This window comes from Pteropus medius, unplaced genomic scaffold, assembly GCF_902729225.1.
Source record: "Pteropus medius unplaced genomic scaffold, Ma_sr-lr_union100, whole genome shotgun sequence".
NCBI lineage: Eukaryota > Metazoa > Chordata > Mammalia > Chiroptera > Pteropodidae > Pteropus > Pteropus medius.
In genome coordinates this window covers 7,285,763-7,302,742 of record NW_024355008.1, presented here as the reverse complement: position 1 = coordinate 7,302,742, position 16,980 = coordinate 7,285,763, and the positions used below count along the sequence as shown (strand labels likewise).

General features: G+C 36.6%; 1 protein-coding gene across 21 annotated transcripts in view; it reads right to left on the bottom strand.

The window, feature by feature from the left end:
* BBX (BBX high mobility group box domain containing) overlaps positions 1-16,980 on the bottom strand; it is a 245,057-nt gene that overhangs the window by 11,641 nt on the left and 216,436 nt on the right. For 13 of the 21 annotated variants that reach the window (XM_039856879.1, XM_039856878.1, XM_039856880.1 and 10 more), the window contains 3 exons: positions 8,116-8,205; positions 6,667-6,726; positions 414-611 (listed from right to left, as the gene is read on the bottom strand). In XM_039856879.1, the coding sequence (XP_039712813.1) occupies positions 414-611; positions 6,667-6,726; positions 8,116-8,205 (348 nt within the window). The remainder of the gene's footprint in view (positions 1-413; positions 612-6,666; positions 6,727-8,115; positions 8,206-16,980) is intronic. The other 8 variants (XM_039856869.1, XM_039856868.1, XM_039856872.1 and 5 more) reach the window with 6 other exon arrangements.

Genomic DNA, 16,980 nt, shown 5'->3' with positions numbered 1-16,980 from the left:
GATAATCTGGCTCATAGTGACTTGAACAGTGAACCATGGAGAAATACTGACTCATTTAGTTTTTTTTTAAAAGCCTAAGATCTTTGGGAATTTAGTTAACCAAGACTGTTTTTGTGCATGCTGAGAAAAGGAAGGAGAAACTGACAGTCTTAAAAATTACTTTTCCTTTCTAGGAATTTCAGACATGCTCTTGGAAAAACATCTATGATTTAAAACATGGACTAAAACATGTAGATTTGGGAGTCTGTAAAAAAACTAGTTCTCGAGAGATCTAGATGGAGAAAATGTTACTGTGACAAAAACCACAGAACAGGCCCATTTTTCAGTTCGCTTATAGTCATTTGCTGGCCAATGTGGCCATGAGGGTCACCTGCTTGCTCTGGTTATCTCTATCTAATGCTCCCTCTTCTTACCCAAAGTACCTCCTGCTGGTGACACCCGGCCATCTGCTGTCCTGACCAGGTGTGTGATCTTGGTTTTCCTGGCTTTTCTCTTTTGGCTGCCCACCAGCGGTTCTTGTGCTGCTGTTGGCTCTGGAGTGTAGGGAATGGATGGGGCATTTCTAATCTTATGAGCAGGCTCTGTGGTGTTTTTGTCTTCTGTAAATATGGCTGAAATAGGACAAACCATATATAGTCACACACAAAAACACAAGGCACCAACATTGCTGTTGAGAGGACACATTTCTAAATGTCTGACACTTCAGAATGAACGCCGAACTTTCGTTTAGTTTTCAAAGTACTAATGGGGAAAAAAAAATAAAACATTACCCATACCTCTCAACAAATATATTTATTTATATTTGCTTTGATACATTAAGTACAGAGAATTAAGAGTCCTACTCCACCACCACCACCTTTAACTGAACTAAAAGGCTATTGGAATAACATCTTCTCAGTGGGGAGGACAGTGTTTGCAAATCTGCATAAATGATGTCCCAACTGGCCACAATTTCTACATATGGTCAGGGGCCCAATCTAAGACCCTTTTGGCCAGCTGGTCTGGAGAGGATGATAAAAAAGTTTCTCTTCTTCTGAAGAAACTGAGATTAAATATGTGTTTCTTAAATTCCCAGTTATCACCAGAATGTCTGCTTTCAATCACCAGCTTGGACTGATCAGAAAAAAAACTGAGGCTTGACCTTTTTTACATACTGACTGTTCAGCAAGGACCTGGCAAACACTGATGAAGCCAGCATATAATGAAACACTGCCTTAATCACTGAATTCTAGGACCAGGTGAATACGCTTAGTGAGATAATGTAATGAAGTACCACATGTCAGCAGGGCTCCTGGAAAGGTTAGTTTTAGGTACCCTGACTCTAACTGTAATATCAGTAAATCATTTAACAATACACATACTTGTGTCCTAAGAATCACTATGTCAAGAGTAAGGGACACACTTGACACCAAAGACTTGTTTCCAGTTCAAACAGGTTGAGAATGCTTGTGTCTTATATACCCACTTCCTTAGGAGGTCATCTCTCCCTCCACTCCCTTAAATTCAAAGTAAGACAAGAATATGCAGATTATGAGTATAGCAAGTATTTAGGGGTATATATACGTAGTCAAGTTTCATGACTGGGACTTTTTTTATTCCAGTGGCCTAATGACTCTTGGGCAGGGAAAAGAGGCATCCTTCTATTTTTTAACTATCCAGTCTCTTAAGACAGGCATAGAAATCCTTTTTAATAAAGAAGAGGGGAGTGTGCTTCAGAAAATCAAGGTCTGACATGAAAAACTGAGCAAACTAAACCTAGAGAATAACTTTAGGTGCTTATCAGAAGATAGATATGAAGGCAGACATTGGAAATAAGACAATATACATAACATTGGAAGGAAAAAAGCTGTAATAATGGGGTAAAAACAGAGCAAGGATAAAGGTGTGAAAATGCACTTGTTGGTATAAATATTTGCGTAGCCTTCATTTAAAATTTTAATCTAGCTCCTTAATGGGTTTAGGTACATTCTTGAGAAAGGAGGGCTATGAATTTGTAAGATATTTGCCCTCAGGAGGTTAATTCCAGGCTGCCCATTCCAAAATAAGTGGGAAATAATTTTAATTACATCAACAGAAAGGATGTAAAAACACAAATCAAATATGATTCAGGGCTTGCCCTTACCTCAGCCTTGTGCCTCTGCAAATACAGATGAAGCTTTGCTTGCTCAATGTCTGCTCACCTCCTGCTATGTGGCCCAGTTCCTAACAGGCCATGGACCCGTGCCAGTCCACGGCCCGGGGGTTTGGGATCCCTGCTATAAAGGAGCCACACAGACCTGAAATTCTTTTCATTTTGCCACATAGCCCAGAATCAGGGTCCCAACCAGGGGAAAAGCAAGTCTTCAGTCAGCTGCAGAGGCACAAGGCTGGGGAAGAGTACTCCCTTGACTAGGACTGTTACCATTTTTGTTTTTGGTGAGCCTTCAAATGGTTTCATTTCTATTCAATTGTTACTCCTTTTCCTGTGTGTTTCAGATGAGTTGGTAAAAACACAAGAAGAAGCCAAGGAATGGCAACAAAGGGAAGATGGGAGGTACAGTTCAGGCCTAAAAGCAGACTGGGAATAAGGGAAGCTCAGAGACCAGTAGACAAGGAACCAGGGGGTCAAAGGCAGATCAGCTGACAGATACCAGCAACAATCAGGTCCCAGAGGTTGGTGTACCGGGAGATAACAAAGGAGTGAAGCAGGCTGCCACGAAAATCACCAAAACGAAGGAAATACCGCCTCTCTAGACAGCGTCTTCTCTGAATCTACACTGTCAGATCAAGAAGTAATCGCAGGCCCAGCAGACAATCTATATTTGAAAAGAGTATGTAATATGATCTTGCTAGAGTTTGGAAAAGGAAGTGAAAGTCGGTCCTGCTTCATGCTTTGAGCCACAGGTTATCCCCAGAACATCCTGTCTTGTCTGGTGGCCTAGACCAATGACAGCCTTCATTGTCAGCACTTAGGGAGAACCCTTCCCAAGACAGAAGAACTGGAGAAGGCAGGAAGGCTAAAGTCAAAGAAGTAGTTGTCTGGACAGAACAGCAGATCTGAGTCTGGCAACATTAGCAAATGAAGACTTGCTGCTAAGGGACAGGGAATGGAAAAAAGCTCAGAGAGGGAAAAAGCCCGAAGTTGAGTATCAAGAGAACAAGCCAGTTTCTTTTTTTTTTTTCTCCCTGATAAATTAATGGAAATGTGGGGAAAAAAGGCTTTGTCGTCTAAAAACAAATTAGTCATTTCTCTTTCAGTTTGTAGTTGAACACACAAACCTACCCAAAGCACTGCAAAACAAGTCCACAGGGCTAGTTTTCACACTCCACGATAATCATAACACACTTGAAGCGTATCATCTGAGAGTGATAATGTGAGCTCACTCCAGGAGCATCATTAAGGATGTGGCAATAAGAGACTCTTGTTTTCCAAACTCTGCTCCCCAAATGTGGAGTGAGATTTTTGTACTGTACCCCAGAAGACCACAGAGTGCTCTGGAATCAAGAATTCACATTCCAACCAGGGGAATCAAACTTGCACTGAAATTATTACAGCCAAATCCAGAATCTCATTGCCTATGGTTGGTCTCCTGTGAGCTGAAAATGCAGTCAGATGCCGAGTGGAACACAGGAAAAAGAATCAAATGAATGAACCTTATCTAAGATCCCAGGAGACGTTGCTCAAATTATGTAGCAACTATTCTGAAGTTGAGAAAAGAGATCAAGTTAGCCTGAGTATTGTGGTTTATGTTCGGAAATCTAACTATAAACCAGACTTTCTCCCCTGCAATGAGATTTATATACTGCAAAGAAACAAATCTTATGGAGATTCCTAGTCTGAGGATTTTTTTTTCTTATAGGATTTATAATTTCAACATCAGGGCTAACTGAGGGTCATCTACAGATATGCCTAAAAAATTGAAACTGTAGTGGCCCATGTGGTTTAGTGGAAAGAATACTGGTTTATTCCCTTTCTGCTTATGTTGCTCACACTTCAATTCCTTATCATGTATTTGGGGTTAATGAGCCCTCCCTAATTCACTGGGGCTGCTGTCAAGACTAGTTTTCACAAAAAATATATGCAAAGTCCTCTGGAAACTAAAATGTAATACTAAGTATTAATTATCATCATCATTATTATTACAGTTAGAAACCTCTAGCTTAAGCATTAGCATATGACACTAGAACTTGGCGGAAAGATAAACACAGTGGCAGAGGTAGGTCATCTCGGTTTATCTGAAAATTTTACCTTTAATTCTAGGCTATACACAATCTTTTTTATGATCTGCAGAAGTTTCAAGAAATGGATTAGTGATTTTGAGTTTTAAAAGCATGGGGAAAATGCTTAAACAGATTATAAGCTTATGTTTTAAACCTCAGATGTGATTACTAAGCACCTAAAAATTTCTGATATTTTGAAAAAAATATGAATTGCAAGGCAATTATACTCGAGGTGGTATAAAGAAAGCACAGTGAACTTTAGGTCACCCGCTTTAACAGAAGTCAGGAACAGTGAACAGCTGCGTAGACTGTTGCATCAACATTTCTATTACAGGCATCAGCTACAAACAGCTCCTGTCTAACCTTTGCCTAGGGTGGCTTACACGTGTTAAAATTATCCTGATTATGGTTTCATTTTCTGTCCTTATATATTTATACTCTGCAAAGTAAAGTTTTAATAAGCAGTGATGTGACCATAGGTGAGAGAGAGGATGAAATAAAGAGCCTAGATAATTCACAAAGCGCATGGTTATCATCCGATCAAGTAAATGTAGGAGATGGTATGAAAATAAGTAACAAAAAAAGGGTCACTTTAAATTACTGGTAATTTCCAATGCTCAAACTGATTCCTTTTTTCCTGGCCACATAAAATGAATCTGCACTCTACAGTAAAGGACGCGCAATTTCTAGTGCATGCTCTCCAAAGTTCTGTTCCATATACATTAATAACAAATATGATTAAATATCACCAATAATAACTCTATTTCCAACTAGACACTTGGTATTGCCTAGAAGACTCAAAATTGATTTACAGATTTTCCGCCCCCCAAAGGGCAGAAAATTAGGGCTTTAGACTATCATACTTTCAGCATAACACCACCCACTCAGGATAGCACGGTAATAAAATCATCATGTGTTAGAGGGGAAATAAAATTTATGATTCGTGTATTACTACACCTCATCATTCACCCCACCTCTAAATACACGTATCACATACACACTTAGTACCATTGTGGAGAGTGAATCCTAGTGAGGTTAAACAATTTGTCCTACTGAAAAAAAAAACTTGTTAGTGACAGGTCTGAGACTAGCAGCCAGGTCTTCTAATTCCTATCTAATTCATTCTTTCTACCACAATGCACATGCTATGATACCCCCTTTTATATGAGATAGGGTTTTCATTATTAAAAAAAAGAAAACATTTAGAACAGTACCATTTCAAGAAAGAAGTAATACAGTCTTAAATGCCTCCTTTAGATTCCTCTTATAGTTCATTAGTGCCTTACATTTTTCAAGTCTGTATAGGACATTTTTAAAATACATAAGAGCTAATGTATACCAATTTTGGGATGTCAAGATTTAATGCTGAGAGCAGTACAACAATTCATATTTTGTTTTGCTGGCTAAGTGTAGAAATAACACTCCGTAGAGGTTGTTAATGTGAAATAACAGGTCAGAAAACAGATATACTGCTGGCACTTTCTGTAAAAGTAGACTACATAAAAGCAGACATGTGGCTCATGTGAACTGTGCCTACCAAAGAAAAAAATTCCAAGTTTACAATAAAATAAACACAAATTTCAGTATTTTCGATAAATGACTTAGGCTAAATGCGCATTTTAATTTTCTTCTCCTTTTAATAAAGGTATAAGTGTATTTGGGAGTCAAGAGAAGTAGAATGTTCATTAAGTTCCCCTTTCTGCATAAGTAAATCAAAGGGGCCGAATTGGATGACCTTAAGATCCCTTCTAGTTTTCAAGTTAATCACCTCCTACATGAAGCACCATAAAAATGGTCAGCTCTTTAAAAATATCTACAATAGAAAAAAAGGAATCAATGGGAAAAAGAGAAGGATGGCTCCTTAACCGTCACAGAAATGAGCATTCACCTGAGGGCTAGATCTTTAATAGAAATTACATAACATGCAAATAAATATGACTGTGGGTCATATGGAAATAAAATCTGAGCCTAAGACCTAGAATGTTATACCAGTTGATACAGGACCTCTCCTCGGCTATACATGAGACTCGGGGGCATTCCATTTGAACATATTCAGAGGTAGTGAAAGGTGGGCTGGGAAAGAAGCTCAGGTCAGGCACCACTGCCATGGGCCTGCCCATGCCCAGACAACCAGGACAGCCCCACACTTGCTCTGTTCTGACTCCCACAAGCATCTGCAACATGAACTGCACTACGAAATATTTTTAGTTATGAAAAATCTGGTAACAGTGGCTCAAAGGTTACAAATCCCCCTTTGACAAATTAACTCCACATGACACACTGCTGGCCCCTTAGCAAAGCCAAAAATATATAACTTTTGATTTGAAAATTTAAAATAATCTGATAACGAACACTCAGGCCTAATGTTGTTGGTTGAACCTATATAATGTATATCTTTTTTAAACCTATAAAAATTATGCCATTTCCAGCACAAATGATCTGAAATGATAACAATGAATACTGTACCTTCTGTAGGGTGAATGGCATCCAAGAAGAATTGCTTGTTTGACCATTTATCCCCACTTCCTAAAACCAATGACAGAAAAAAGAAAGTGAAACTCTACTCCTACCATAAATACATACACTACAAAAATAACAATATATAAAACTACTTAAATAAAAAGCATCATCACACAAATGAAGCAGAATTTTATTTCAACTATTTAATTCTCAAAACTACATCTGTCAACTAAAATAATTAGTCAATACATAGAAAACAGATTAAAAATAAACAAATTTGCCTTTTATGAAATATGTTGTTGGGTAATTTCCATGATTTTAATCAAGAAAATCCGAAGATCAGTTAAAAGGGAATGATAAAAGCTGACATTTTACCTAAAGAGTGATATCTATCCACTGGAAGCAGAGAAAAAAATATTAATATACAAAACAAAACTAAGAGGCCAAAGTGGAGGTGAAAATAAAACCCAAATTAAGTAAAATGTTACATACGGGAACACGTATGCACATACGTCTACACATGAAAAACAGCTAGCTGCATTTAAAGCCTCATTCCAAAAACATGAAAGCCTTCACATCTGGCCATGCAAGGAGGATGCAAATGGGCACTGGATGAGTGGGCTCATGGTAGTCACGACACTAACATGCAGAGAGATGCTAAAGAAAGCCTGACTCCCAGGACATGTGGTTGTACTGGACGAGATGAGATTTCTCTTTTATGTGAAACAAGAGTAGGAGTCCTGAACTATGTGAAGAAAAAAAAACCTTCAGGTGAGCCCTGAAGAGGTTCAAGAGCCCATCGAAATCATAACAATGAGACGGATGTTCAGAGTAAACGGAATGTAGAGCAATACATCTCTAGTGCCATCTGGAAATAACAATTATGTGGCTGAAGGCCGCAGGAAGAAGAGTCTGGCAAATGAAGAAGTATATAGATGGGGGGAAAAAAGAGGGAGGTTATGACTTAGGAGTGGAAGAATCCTCCTTGACAAGAATCAAGTGTCAGAGAACTCATAGAAACCGTGGGACTTTTACATGAATATGAAACTGTAACATTTCAGGAGGTGGGAAAATATGGTCCTGGTATGAAGTACGAAGGCTGCCAAACATGAGAAAAATGAGAATAGTCAAAGAAAATAAGTGGATAAGAGCTCAAGAAGACTAAATTACAAAATGTACCAAAATACATATGAGAAAAGGCAATTTTAGGTTTCATATCGAACTCTGAAAATAGAGACAAATATGGGATTTGAGTACAAATCCAAGTAAAAGATCTCTCTTTGCAATTAGCTGCAGATTCTAGAAATAACAAATATGCCCGCATCAGGAGCTGATGACATGGAAGCAAGCAAAGGGGAAGAAAAAGCATAGGCAGTGCACAGAAGCATTACTCAAAGATGAATTCACAATGGAGGTGGCCAAGAAACCTTAATGGAGGATGGAAGGCACCAATACCTTTTTCTGGAACATTAGGCTTCTCCTTTTTGTGCTTATATTTGCTGACAATTTTGTGGAATAAGTTCTTTTTCTGAGACTGGAAAGGACCTACAGACAATATTAATATAAATATACTTTAAACCCACAATGTTCCAAAAAACAATACTGTTTCTAAATAGTTACGTCCTCCTCCCACCTGTGGAATAAGCAAATTGAGTCACAAGAAGTGTCATCTTGCATCATTATTCATTTAATAGCGCTCAGCCTTCTCATTTAGGCTTAGATAAAACCCAGTGAGATTTTCCTTCAAAATGTATTGGGCAGACGCCTCCATTAGGGCTAGGACTCCCTCAGCAGAAATTGCAGATTTAGTGACAGAGACAGACCACAACTAGTAACAGCAGAATAGCTGCAGTCTGTAATAAAAAGATTTTACTTTTGATTCCTAAATATCATGAAGAAAAGGATGGCATGGGCATTCCATCTCTCCTAAGAAACTGATTTTCACAAAGACAGCACTTTCAGGATAACGGCTGGCCTGACAGCATTAGATAGATTTCTTGCCTTTTCTGAAGATATTCTAGGAAGAAAAAAGTGATTTAAAAAGAGAAAAACATTGGCCAAAACATGTTTTTAGGGGGTGGGGGTGGAGAGAGAAATCTCAGATTACATCTTAGTTTTCGGAGATAAAGAAATCAGAAGGGAGATTTTTCTGTCACCAATAGCAGCACTGACCTCCCCAAACAAGTTATTTCTCTACTTTGCTGATATTCCTATGTGAAAATTGATTAAATCATTTTATATAAGTCATGTTTTATGATCTTTAAATGGGAATAATAATAGTGCCTAACAGGCTTGATGTGAAGATTAAAAAAGTTAGAAGCTCTATAAACTACCCCTGCTGCATCTACCCACCTACCAGCACCCAAATGTTCTGCCTTCCTGTCAGAGATAAACCCATCTATGCTCCTGTCCAAAGTACACAATTCAATGGTTTTTATATTCACTGATATATTTGCAGCCATCATTAATTTTGGAACATTTACATCACCTCAAAAATAAATCCCATATCCTTTAGCTATCCCCTCTCCCTATATCTGTATTCCCCTTATCCCTAAGCAATCACTAATCTACTTTCTACATAGATTTGCCTATTATTGAAATTTCATATAGATAGAATCATATAATATGGTTTTTTATATCTCGATTCTTTCACTAATGTTTGCAAGGCTCATTCTTGTTAAAACACGTTATCAGTATTTCAGTCCTTTTTTAAGGCTGAATAATATTCTGCTGTATGGATATACCACATTTGTTTTAACCACTTGTCAGTTGTTGGACATTTGAGTTGTTTATACCTTTTGGTTATTGTAAATAATTGTTATAAACTTTCATATACTAACTTTTGAGTGGATATGTGTGTTCATTTCTCTTGGACATATATCTATGAGTGAAATTGCTAGGTCACAGATTAACTCCCTGTTTAACCTTCTGGAGAACTGTCATGACTGACATCCTCATAAACACTTAATAACACTAACACTCCACTAACACTTTTCTGTCTTTTGACTAAAGCCATCATAAGGATGTAAAGTGGTATCACTCTCATTGTGGTTTTGATTTGCATTTCCTTGATGACTAATTATGTCAAGCACCTTTTCATGTGCTTAATGGTCATTTGTTTACGTTCTTTAGAGAAACATTAGATAACCTGCCCATTTTTAAATTGAGTTGTCTGTCTTCTTGAGTTGTAATAGTTCTTTATGTATTCTAAATAAAAGTCTTTTATCAGATATGTGATTTGTAATTATTTTTTCCCATTCTGTGAGGTTTTTTCACTTTCTTATTAATGTCCTTTGAAGCACAAAAGTTTTAAATTTTGATACAGTCCAATTCGCCTATTTTATCTTTTGTTGCTTGAGTTTTTGGTGTCATATCAAAAGATCCATTGCCAAATCTGAGGTCATTAAGATCGACCCCTGTTTCCTTTGAAAAGTTTTATAGTTTCAGCCCTTATATTTAGTATTTCATCCATTTTGAGTTAATTTTTATATACTATGTGAGGTAAATAATGGCTCAATTTCATTCTCTGGAATGTGGATATGCAGTTGTCCCAGCACCATATTTTGATAACACTATTCTTTCCCCATTGAATAGTCTTGGCATCCTTGCTGAAAATGTGTTGACCAAGGACATACAGATTTATTTATAGACCCTGAGTTCTATTCCATTAACCTATATGTCTATCTTTATGCTAGTACCAGACTGTCCTGATTAGTTTTGCAGCCAGTTTTGAAATTGAGAAGATTGTTTTGCTATTCTTGATCCCATCACAATTCCTAATTAATTTCAAGATCACTTGCCAACATCTACAAAGAAGTAAGCTAGGATTCTAACAGAGATTGGGTTGAATCTGTAGATTTTTTCCCCCCATAGATGCCCTTTATCAGGCTGAGGAAGTTCCCTTCTACTCTGAATTTGTTGACTGTTATGAAAGGGTGTTGGATTTCGTCAAATGCTTTTTTTATATCTGCTGAGATGATCATGTATTTTTGTTGTTGTTGTTTTATCAGTATGGTATCTTAATTGATTTTTGGATATTACACCTACCCTGCATTCTCACTTGGTCATGGAGTATAGTTCTTATACGTTGATGTATTTGGTTTGCTAGTCTTTTGTTAAGGATTTTTGTGTCCATATTTGTACGAGATATTGGTTTATAGTTCTTTCTTAAGATATCTTTGTTTAGCTTTAACATTAGGCTAATACTGCCATCATAGAGTGAGTTGGGGAGTGTCCCCCCATCCCATTTCTAATTTTTGGGCGAGTTTGTGAAAAATTGGTATTAATTCTTCTTTAAATGTTTGGTAGAATTCAGTGGTGATGCCACCTGGGCCTAGGCTTTTTTTTCCTGGGTACTTTTTTGATTACTAAATTCAGTCTCTTTCCTAGTTACAGGTTTATTCAGATTGTCTATTTTTCTTAAAAGTTTCAGTAGTTTGTGTCTTTTCAGAAATTGTTCACTTCATGTATCTTATCTAATTTATTAGCATATGATTGTTCATAGTATTTCTCTGAGTCTTCTCCCTTTTTCTCTTGGTCAATCTAGCTAAATATTTCTCAAATTGGTTGTTCTTTTTAAAGAACCAGCTTTTGATTTCATCGATTTTCTCTATTGTTTTTCTATTCTTTAATTAACTTCACTTCATTAATTTTCTCTCTAATCTTTATTATGTCCTTTCATCTACTCCCTTTATTGTCTCCAGGTAGAAAGTTAGGTTATTGATTTGACGTCTTTCTTAATATATGCATTTATAACTATAACATTTAACTTCTAAGCATATAAACTTCTAAGCATTGTTTTAGCTGTATCCTGTACATTTTGGTATGTTGTGTTTTCATTTTTATTCATCTCAAAGTATTTTCTGATTTTCCCATTGACTTCTTTGATTTATTGGTTAGAGTGTGTTGTTTAATTTTCACATATTTATGAATTTCCCCATTTTTTTTCTAGCTATTGAATCTTAATATATCCCACTGTGGTCAGAGAGCATAATTTGAACTATTTCAATGCTTTTAGATGTATTGGTTTGTTTTATGGCTTAGTATATGGTACATTCTAGAGACATTCTATATATACTTGAGAAGAACGTATGTTCTGCTATTGCTGAGTGTAGTGTTCTATATGTATATATGGTCTAGCTGATGTATAGTGTTCATCTTCTCTTTCCTTGTTGATCTTTTACCTCATTCTATCAAACTTATTCTTTTTTCATAGCACTTTTCACCTTCTAATACGTTATATACTTTGCTTACGGTTTAGGCTTATTTATCATCCAGTACCCCGACAATAATGTATCTCTATGTCAGCACGGTTCTTTGTTTACAATCACGGATATATTCTTTGTGTCTAGAATGGTGCTTAGCACATGACTTGTACTTAATATTTGTTGTATTAACAAATAAATAAAACTCTAGAACCACTGCTTGGCACAAAGAGCTGGAGAAATGACAGTTGTTGCCATTATTACTGATAACACAAAGTTGTACAAATGTTTTTTTGATGACTACACCAAGCCATCTTTCTAAATTAACAACAGCAAGCAAATACTTCTGAATTGGCTGATGGTGGCTGAAAACAGAAAATGCCTCCTGTTGGCTTTTTTTTTTTTCCCCATAAAAAATGAGCAATAAGGGAAAGAAAAGAAATTTAACAAATACAAAGAAAACATATCATGTGTACATACTGTACTAACATTACAGGTGTTCTCTACAATCACTGCACCTCATATATTTCATATATCCAAGGGAATTGCAGGCCTGTGCACCTGAATGATATATACATAGGTAATTCCCTATGAGAAGTAGAAAAAGAACAGAAAAACAATTCGGAAACATCTCAAGACCATAAAGACCCTAATAATTTACTTGTAGGAAAATAATTTAATAATAATAAGGAATCGGCTCATACAGAGAATGACCTCTGTATTCATCATTGTGTATGAGCAGGTGATAAGGCAATGGTTCACAGAAGCAAACTGATTTGATGTATGGAATGGGTTAGGAAAGAAGAATCCACATTTTTAGACCCAACCACACTCAGAAAAATCTAAAACATACAATTTAAGGACAAAACTAAAGACAGAGTTTTCAAATTTAACATGAAAAAAGAACATCCAGAATGGTTTAATACACAGAGGAACTATTATAAACTTATTTGTAAGCTTCCTTGCTCTTGGCCATCTCAATCTATAGCTATAAAACAAATCAAGTAAACAGCTTCAGATAACAAAGAAAGTGAAAAACTTGAAGGAGTAGTCACTGAAAATGAGCAGCAATTTTAGAGCCAAGAAATGAACAACTTCATTTCTGTCCACCAGTATGGTGCATATGTTTGATATTTTCTTCATTTGTATGAAGAAAAAAAGGTCAAAATTTGTAATAAATACCGAACATACAAAAATTTACTATTTTTTCTCTTAATTATTAATATTGAGACTCCATGCAGGGAAAAGAAGGCTGGAAGTAAGAAGCAGAGAAAAGAATTTTAGAAGGAATTATTCAGAAAGCAAAGAATCGGCAACTGTCTTTTGCTAAACTACCACTTCAAGTATCCCTCCCATCTCTGTCTCTCGTCTTCCTACTACATTTCTTGCAAGAGTGTCTGCATGAGCCTCTGCCTCCTTATGTCAAAATCACTTGTTGCTGGCATGTAAACTACCTTAGAATGTTTTGGGGCAGGATGGCTTGTGTTTGAAGGTATTAACCTGTTTTGCACACCAACTTCACAGATGGGTAGAATATAGCAGAGACAAACAGTATGAGAGGATAAGAGGGGTGCCACAGACACATAACAATAACCTTTCTGAACATTAATGCTATTCATGGTTTGTTGAAAAATAGACATTTGGGGGAGGGGAGGGAGGGTTTAAAAGCTGTAGTGACACAGGAGCCAGTTCAGTATTAGCCTGGTATGGCCACACTTCAAGGACAGCAGGTAAGGTGAATTAAGTGAACCTTGCTCTTTAGAACTGTTGTAGGAAACAAATGTGAGGCATAACTCGAATGGTGGTAGCTCATTCTTAGGTTCTACAGTTTCATGTTTTCAAGCTAGAAAAAGAGCAGAGATTTTATTCTAAAACTAGGCTGTCATTTTTGTAATGAGCACATAAGTAATGAATAACCAATGAAACAATGAATTCTTTTGAGATAATTTATAGCAGTGCTCCCAGCTGCTGGGCATGCGCATCTGCTCACCTAAACGAGCTTGAGTAAACCAGCCATAATCAAGTTAGAATTCATGGAGGGGAAGGAGCCACCTCACTAGGCTGGACACATATGCCTTGTCAAAGAACTCAGGGTTATATTAAGTATACTGTTTATATCTGCAAATGTGCTGTCATATTCCTGAAAATGTCTGGTGGCTCTCAAACAGTTACAAGACAAAATACAGCGTTCTGCCCAATCTGGAAGCTGTTAATTCCTCACAGGAAAGGCTGGCTGGCTAACAGGTCTCAGTCCTTTAACAATGGAACTACCCTCATGTTGGCTCATTCCCAAACAGGGCATTCTGTCCCCAACCGTTAATTTTTTGTAAACCTGCTTCTTTTATTACCACTGCAATTTTTTAAAATCTCAAATCCTTAACCATTTGAAATTTCAATCTTAAAATATAAGTATGGATTGGAAAAACATGAAAAAGCCCAACAGTACACTTGATAATTGGCTAAGAAACAATGAGAGAAGATAGAAGAGATAAAGGAGGAAAAGTGAAGTCAAGGGTCAAGCTGGGGCATAATTTAAACACTCTAAATTGAACTCAATTAACTTTTTCTCCATGACCCCATGCCATTTGAAAATTACTATTTTGCAGAGCACTCCTGACTTCTGATACTTTTGTAAAAAGTGCTTCAAACATTAACAGTATACTTAAAATAATGTGTCAAAACAAATCTCTTATGAAGTTACAATTAAATTTAGACTTACAATTTAAAGCTATCATTTGAATATATACAGGTTAACTGTGAGAAATAAACCAGAAAACATGTAGGCATGGGCTGCTTCAGCTGAACTGCACTGTGAGAGGGATTATTATAATTTACTGGATAATTTGTTCTTAGAAGCAAAGGGAAATTCTATTTCTAAATCACTGTGTTTTCCCTACTATAAGTAGCCTGAGTTCTGTCGGAGAAGGTAACATTTATTTTCTTCCTGTTATGTTTTAGAGTTTCTGACAAGACCCAATATATAGCTATAAGGAACAGGGGCGGAGAGAGTAGAGGGGACAGTGAGAAAGAGGAAGAGACTACTTGGAAATTTGAATATAATAAGGATACCACTAAGAAAAGAGAAGTGTAAACCTAAGCAGGTACTATGATTCTGAGATGTTTAACAGTATAAATGCATACATAATCATTTCCTCTAAAAATTGTATTTTGAAAAAATTCTATACATTTTATATAACCTGGAGTAGCTAAAAGAAGTACCTAGTACAGACAGAAAAAAAACGTAATGAATGTTGAATAAGAAATGTAGGAGAAAATAAAATACAGACAAATGGTGAATTGTTGGAGAAAAATAAGGTTTCCTATGGACACAAGCTCTTTTACTAATGAACTAATGATTTCATACAGAGGTTTTGCTTTGAAGGATTCATTATGCAAAGGTGCGAAGGGTCTACAGTCTAAGAAAACAATCTCCTCTATCTCTAAAGATCAGGTAATTACAGCACAGCTGGTATGATAATTTCATTAATAACCTGTGGGATAATACACTGGTGCTGCTAATGCCAAATTACAATCAGTCATAAATACTATTTCTTTAGTTTGCTAAACAGAGAATATATTAATTTCTGCTTTATAGTAATTGCACTTTGCTCCATGAATTGGAATGTAGAGCAAACTCTAAAGTCTTAAAAGACTTACCACCTGCATAACTACTAACATACTGTAGAAGAACCAGTGACTTTGTGGCTTGAGATGCATAACAGAAGAGTTAAGATGATGTATGAAGTACAATCCAAAGCTCCATAAAGCTATTTCACATCAAAAGAAACACTGTTAATCTTAGCTGGGAGAGAAAAAACATACAACAGGTAACTAAGACCCAAGAGAAGGTCTCATGAAAATAGATCCTAACTTCCGGGGGTTTTACAGCTTTACAAAAATAAATCTATTGTTACATTTCCTGATAGATAATTCAGCGCTCTTCAGAGCTCTAAAATGAAGGTCTCGAACTACAAGTAGAGAAAGAGAATACATCCTGCACATCAATCAATCAAGTTCCATTTTATTGCTTGTCAGGTATTTATCAACAACTTTAAAGAATTATGGGAGGTCAAGATACCTGGCATCTTTGAACTCATGAACTACTTTGCCTATTTTTAAATATCTCTAGGGCACAAAGACTATCATTTCATTTGGTAATCAATCCATTATAGTGTTCAGCTACCTACTTGTCAACAAAGCTACTGGATTTCTTTCCCATTTATCTTGAAAGATCGTGACACAACACTATTTATTTTCCCAGATGAGCAAACTTGGTGACGCAACATTTGTTTTAGTTCTTTATTCATCAGACTTCTTTTTATTAACCACAAAGGAAAACTAAGCTAAAATCACTTTTACATTGCCCTTTGCCTTTAATCACGGAGAGGGAACTTTCTTCAGCCTTTCAGAGCCATCTTGAGATACAGCTCTCAAAGCGATCCTTCTCAGTTGTTTCTTCAGAGAAGAAACCATAATTTTCCCTAGACATATGCCTTATAAAATTCCCTCAAAATCCATGAAATTGTACCTCCTCATTATCTCTGATCATTTATCCATGGCTGCCAGAATTTAGCAAGGCTGATGTATTGATATATATCATATTGTAGTCAGGCATCATCCATCCATCCAGTCGTCCGTCTATCCGTCAGTCCATCTGTCCATCCAGCCATCCGTCCAAAATACACAAAAGGGAATTAATCTGATTTGACATAAAGTAGGCAACAGGCAGCCGTTTCTGCAGAGTAATTATAAAAACTCTTCCATCAAATCTTGCTCAGAATTTGATCCTGAAAGCAACAAAAGCTTGGCAACACAAGCTCTTCATCTTTCCACTCAAAGTCTTTACAAGAGAGAAAACCGAATGCAATCTTTCACATCTGTGTGAGAGACTACAGGTACATTTTCCCACCAAACTTTAGACCTAAAGTAAAATTAGGAGACAAGTTTCTCAAATGAGAACAACATTGTCATTTTGAGTAGTTCAATCTTTTGTTGTGCTTCAGTGTCTTTAGCAGGTCAGGATGTTTAGAACCCCAGCTCCTGCACATCACAAATATCACAGTGGTCCCAGGTGTTGGAGACCACTGAAAACACCCCACATTCTTTAATCCCTCCC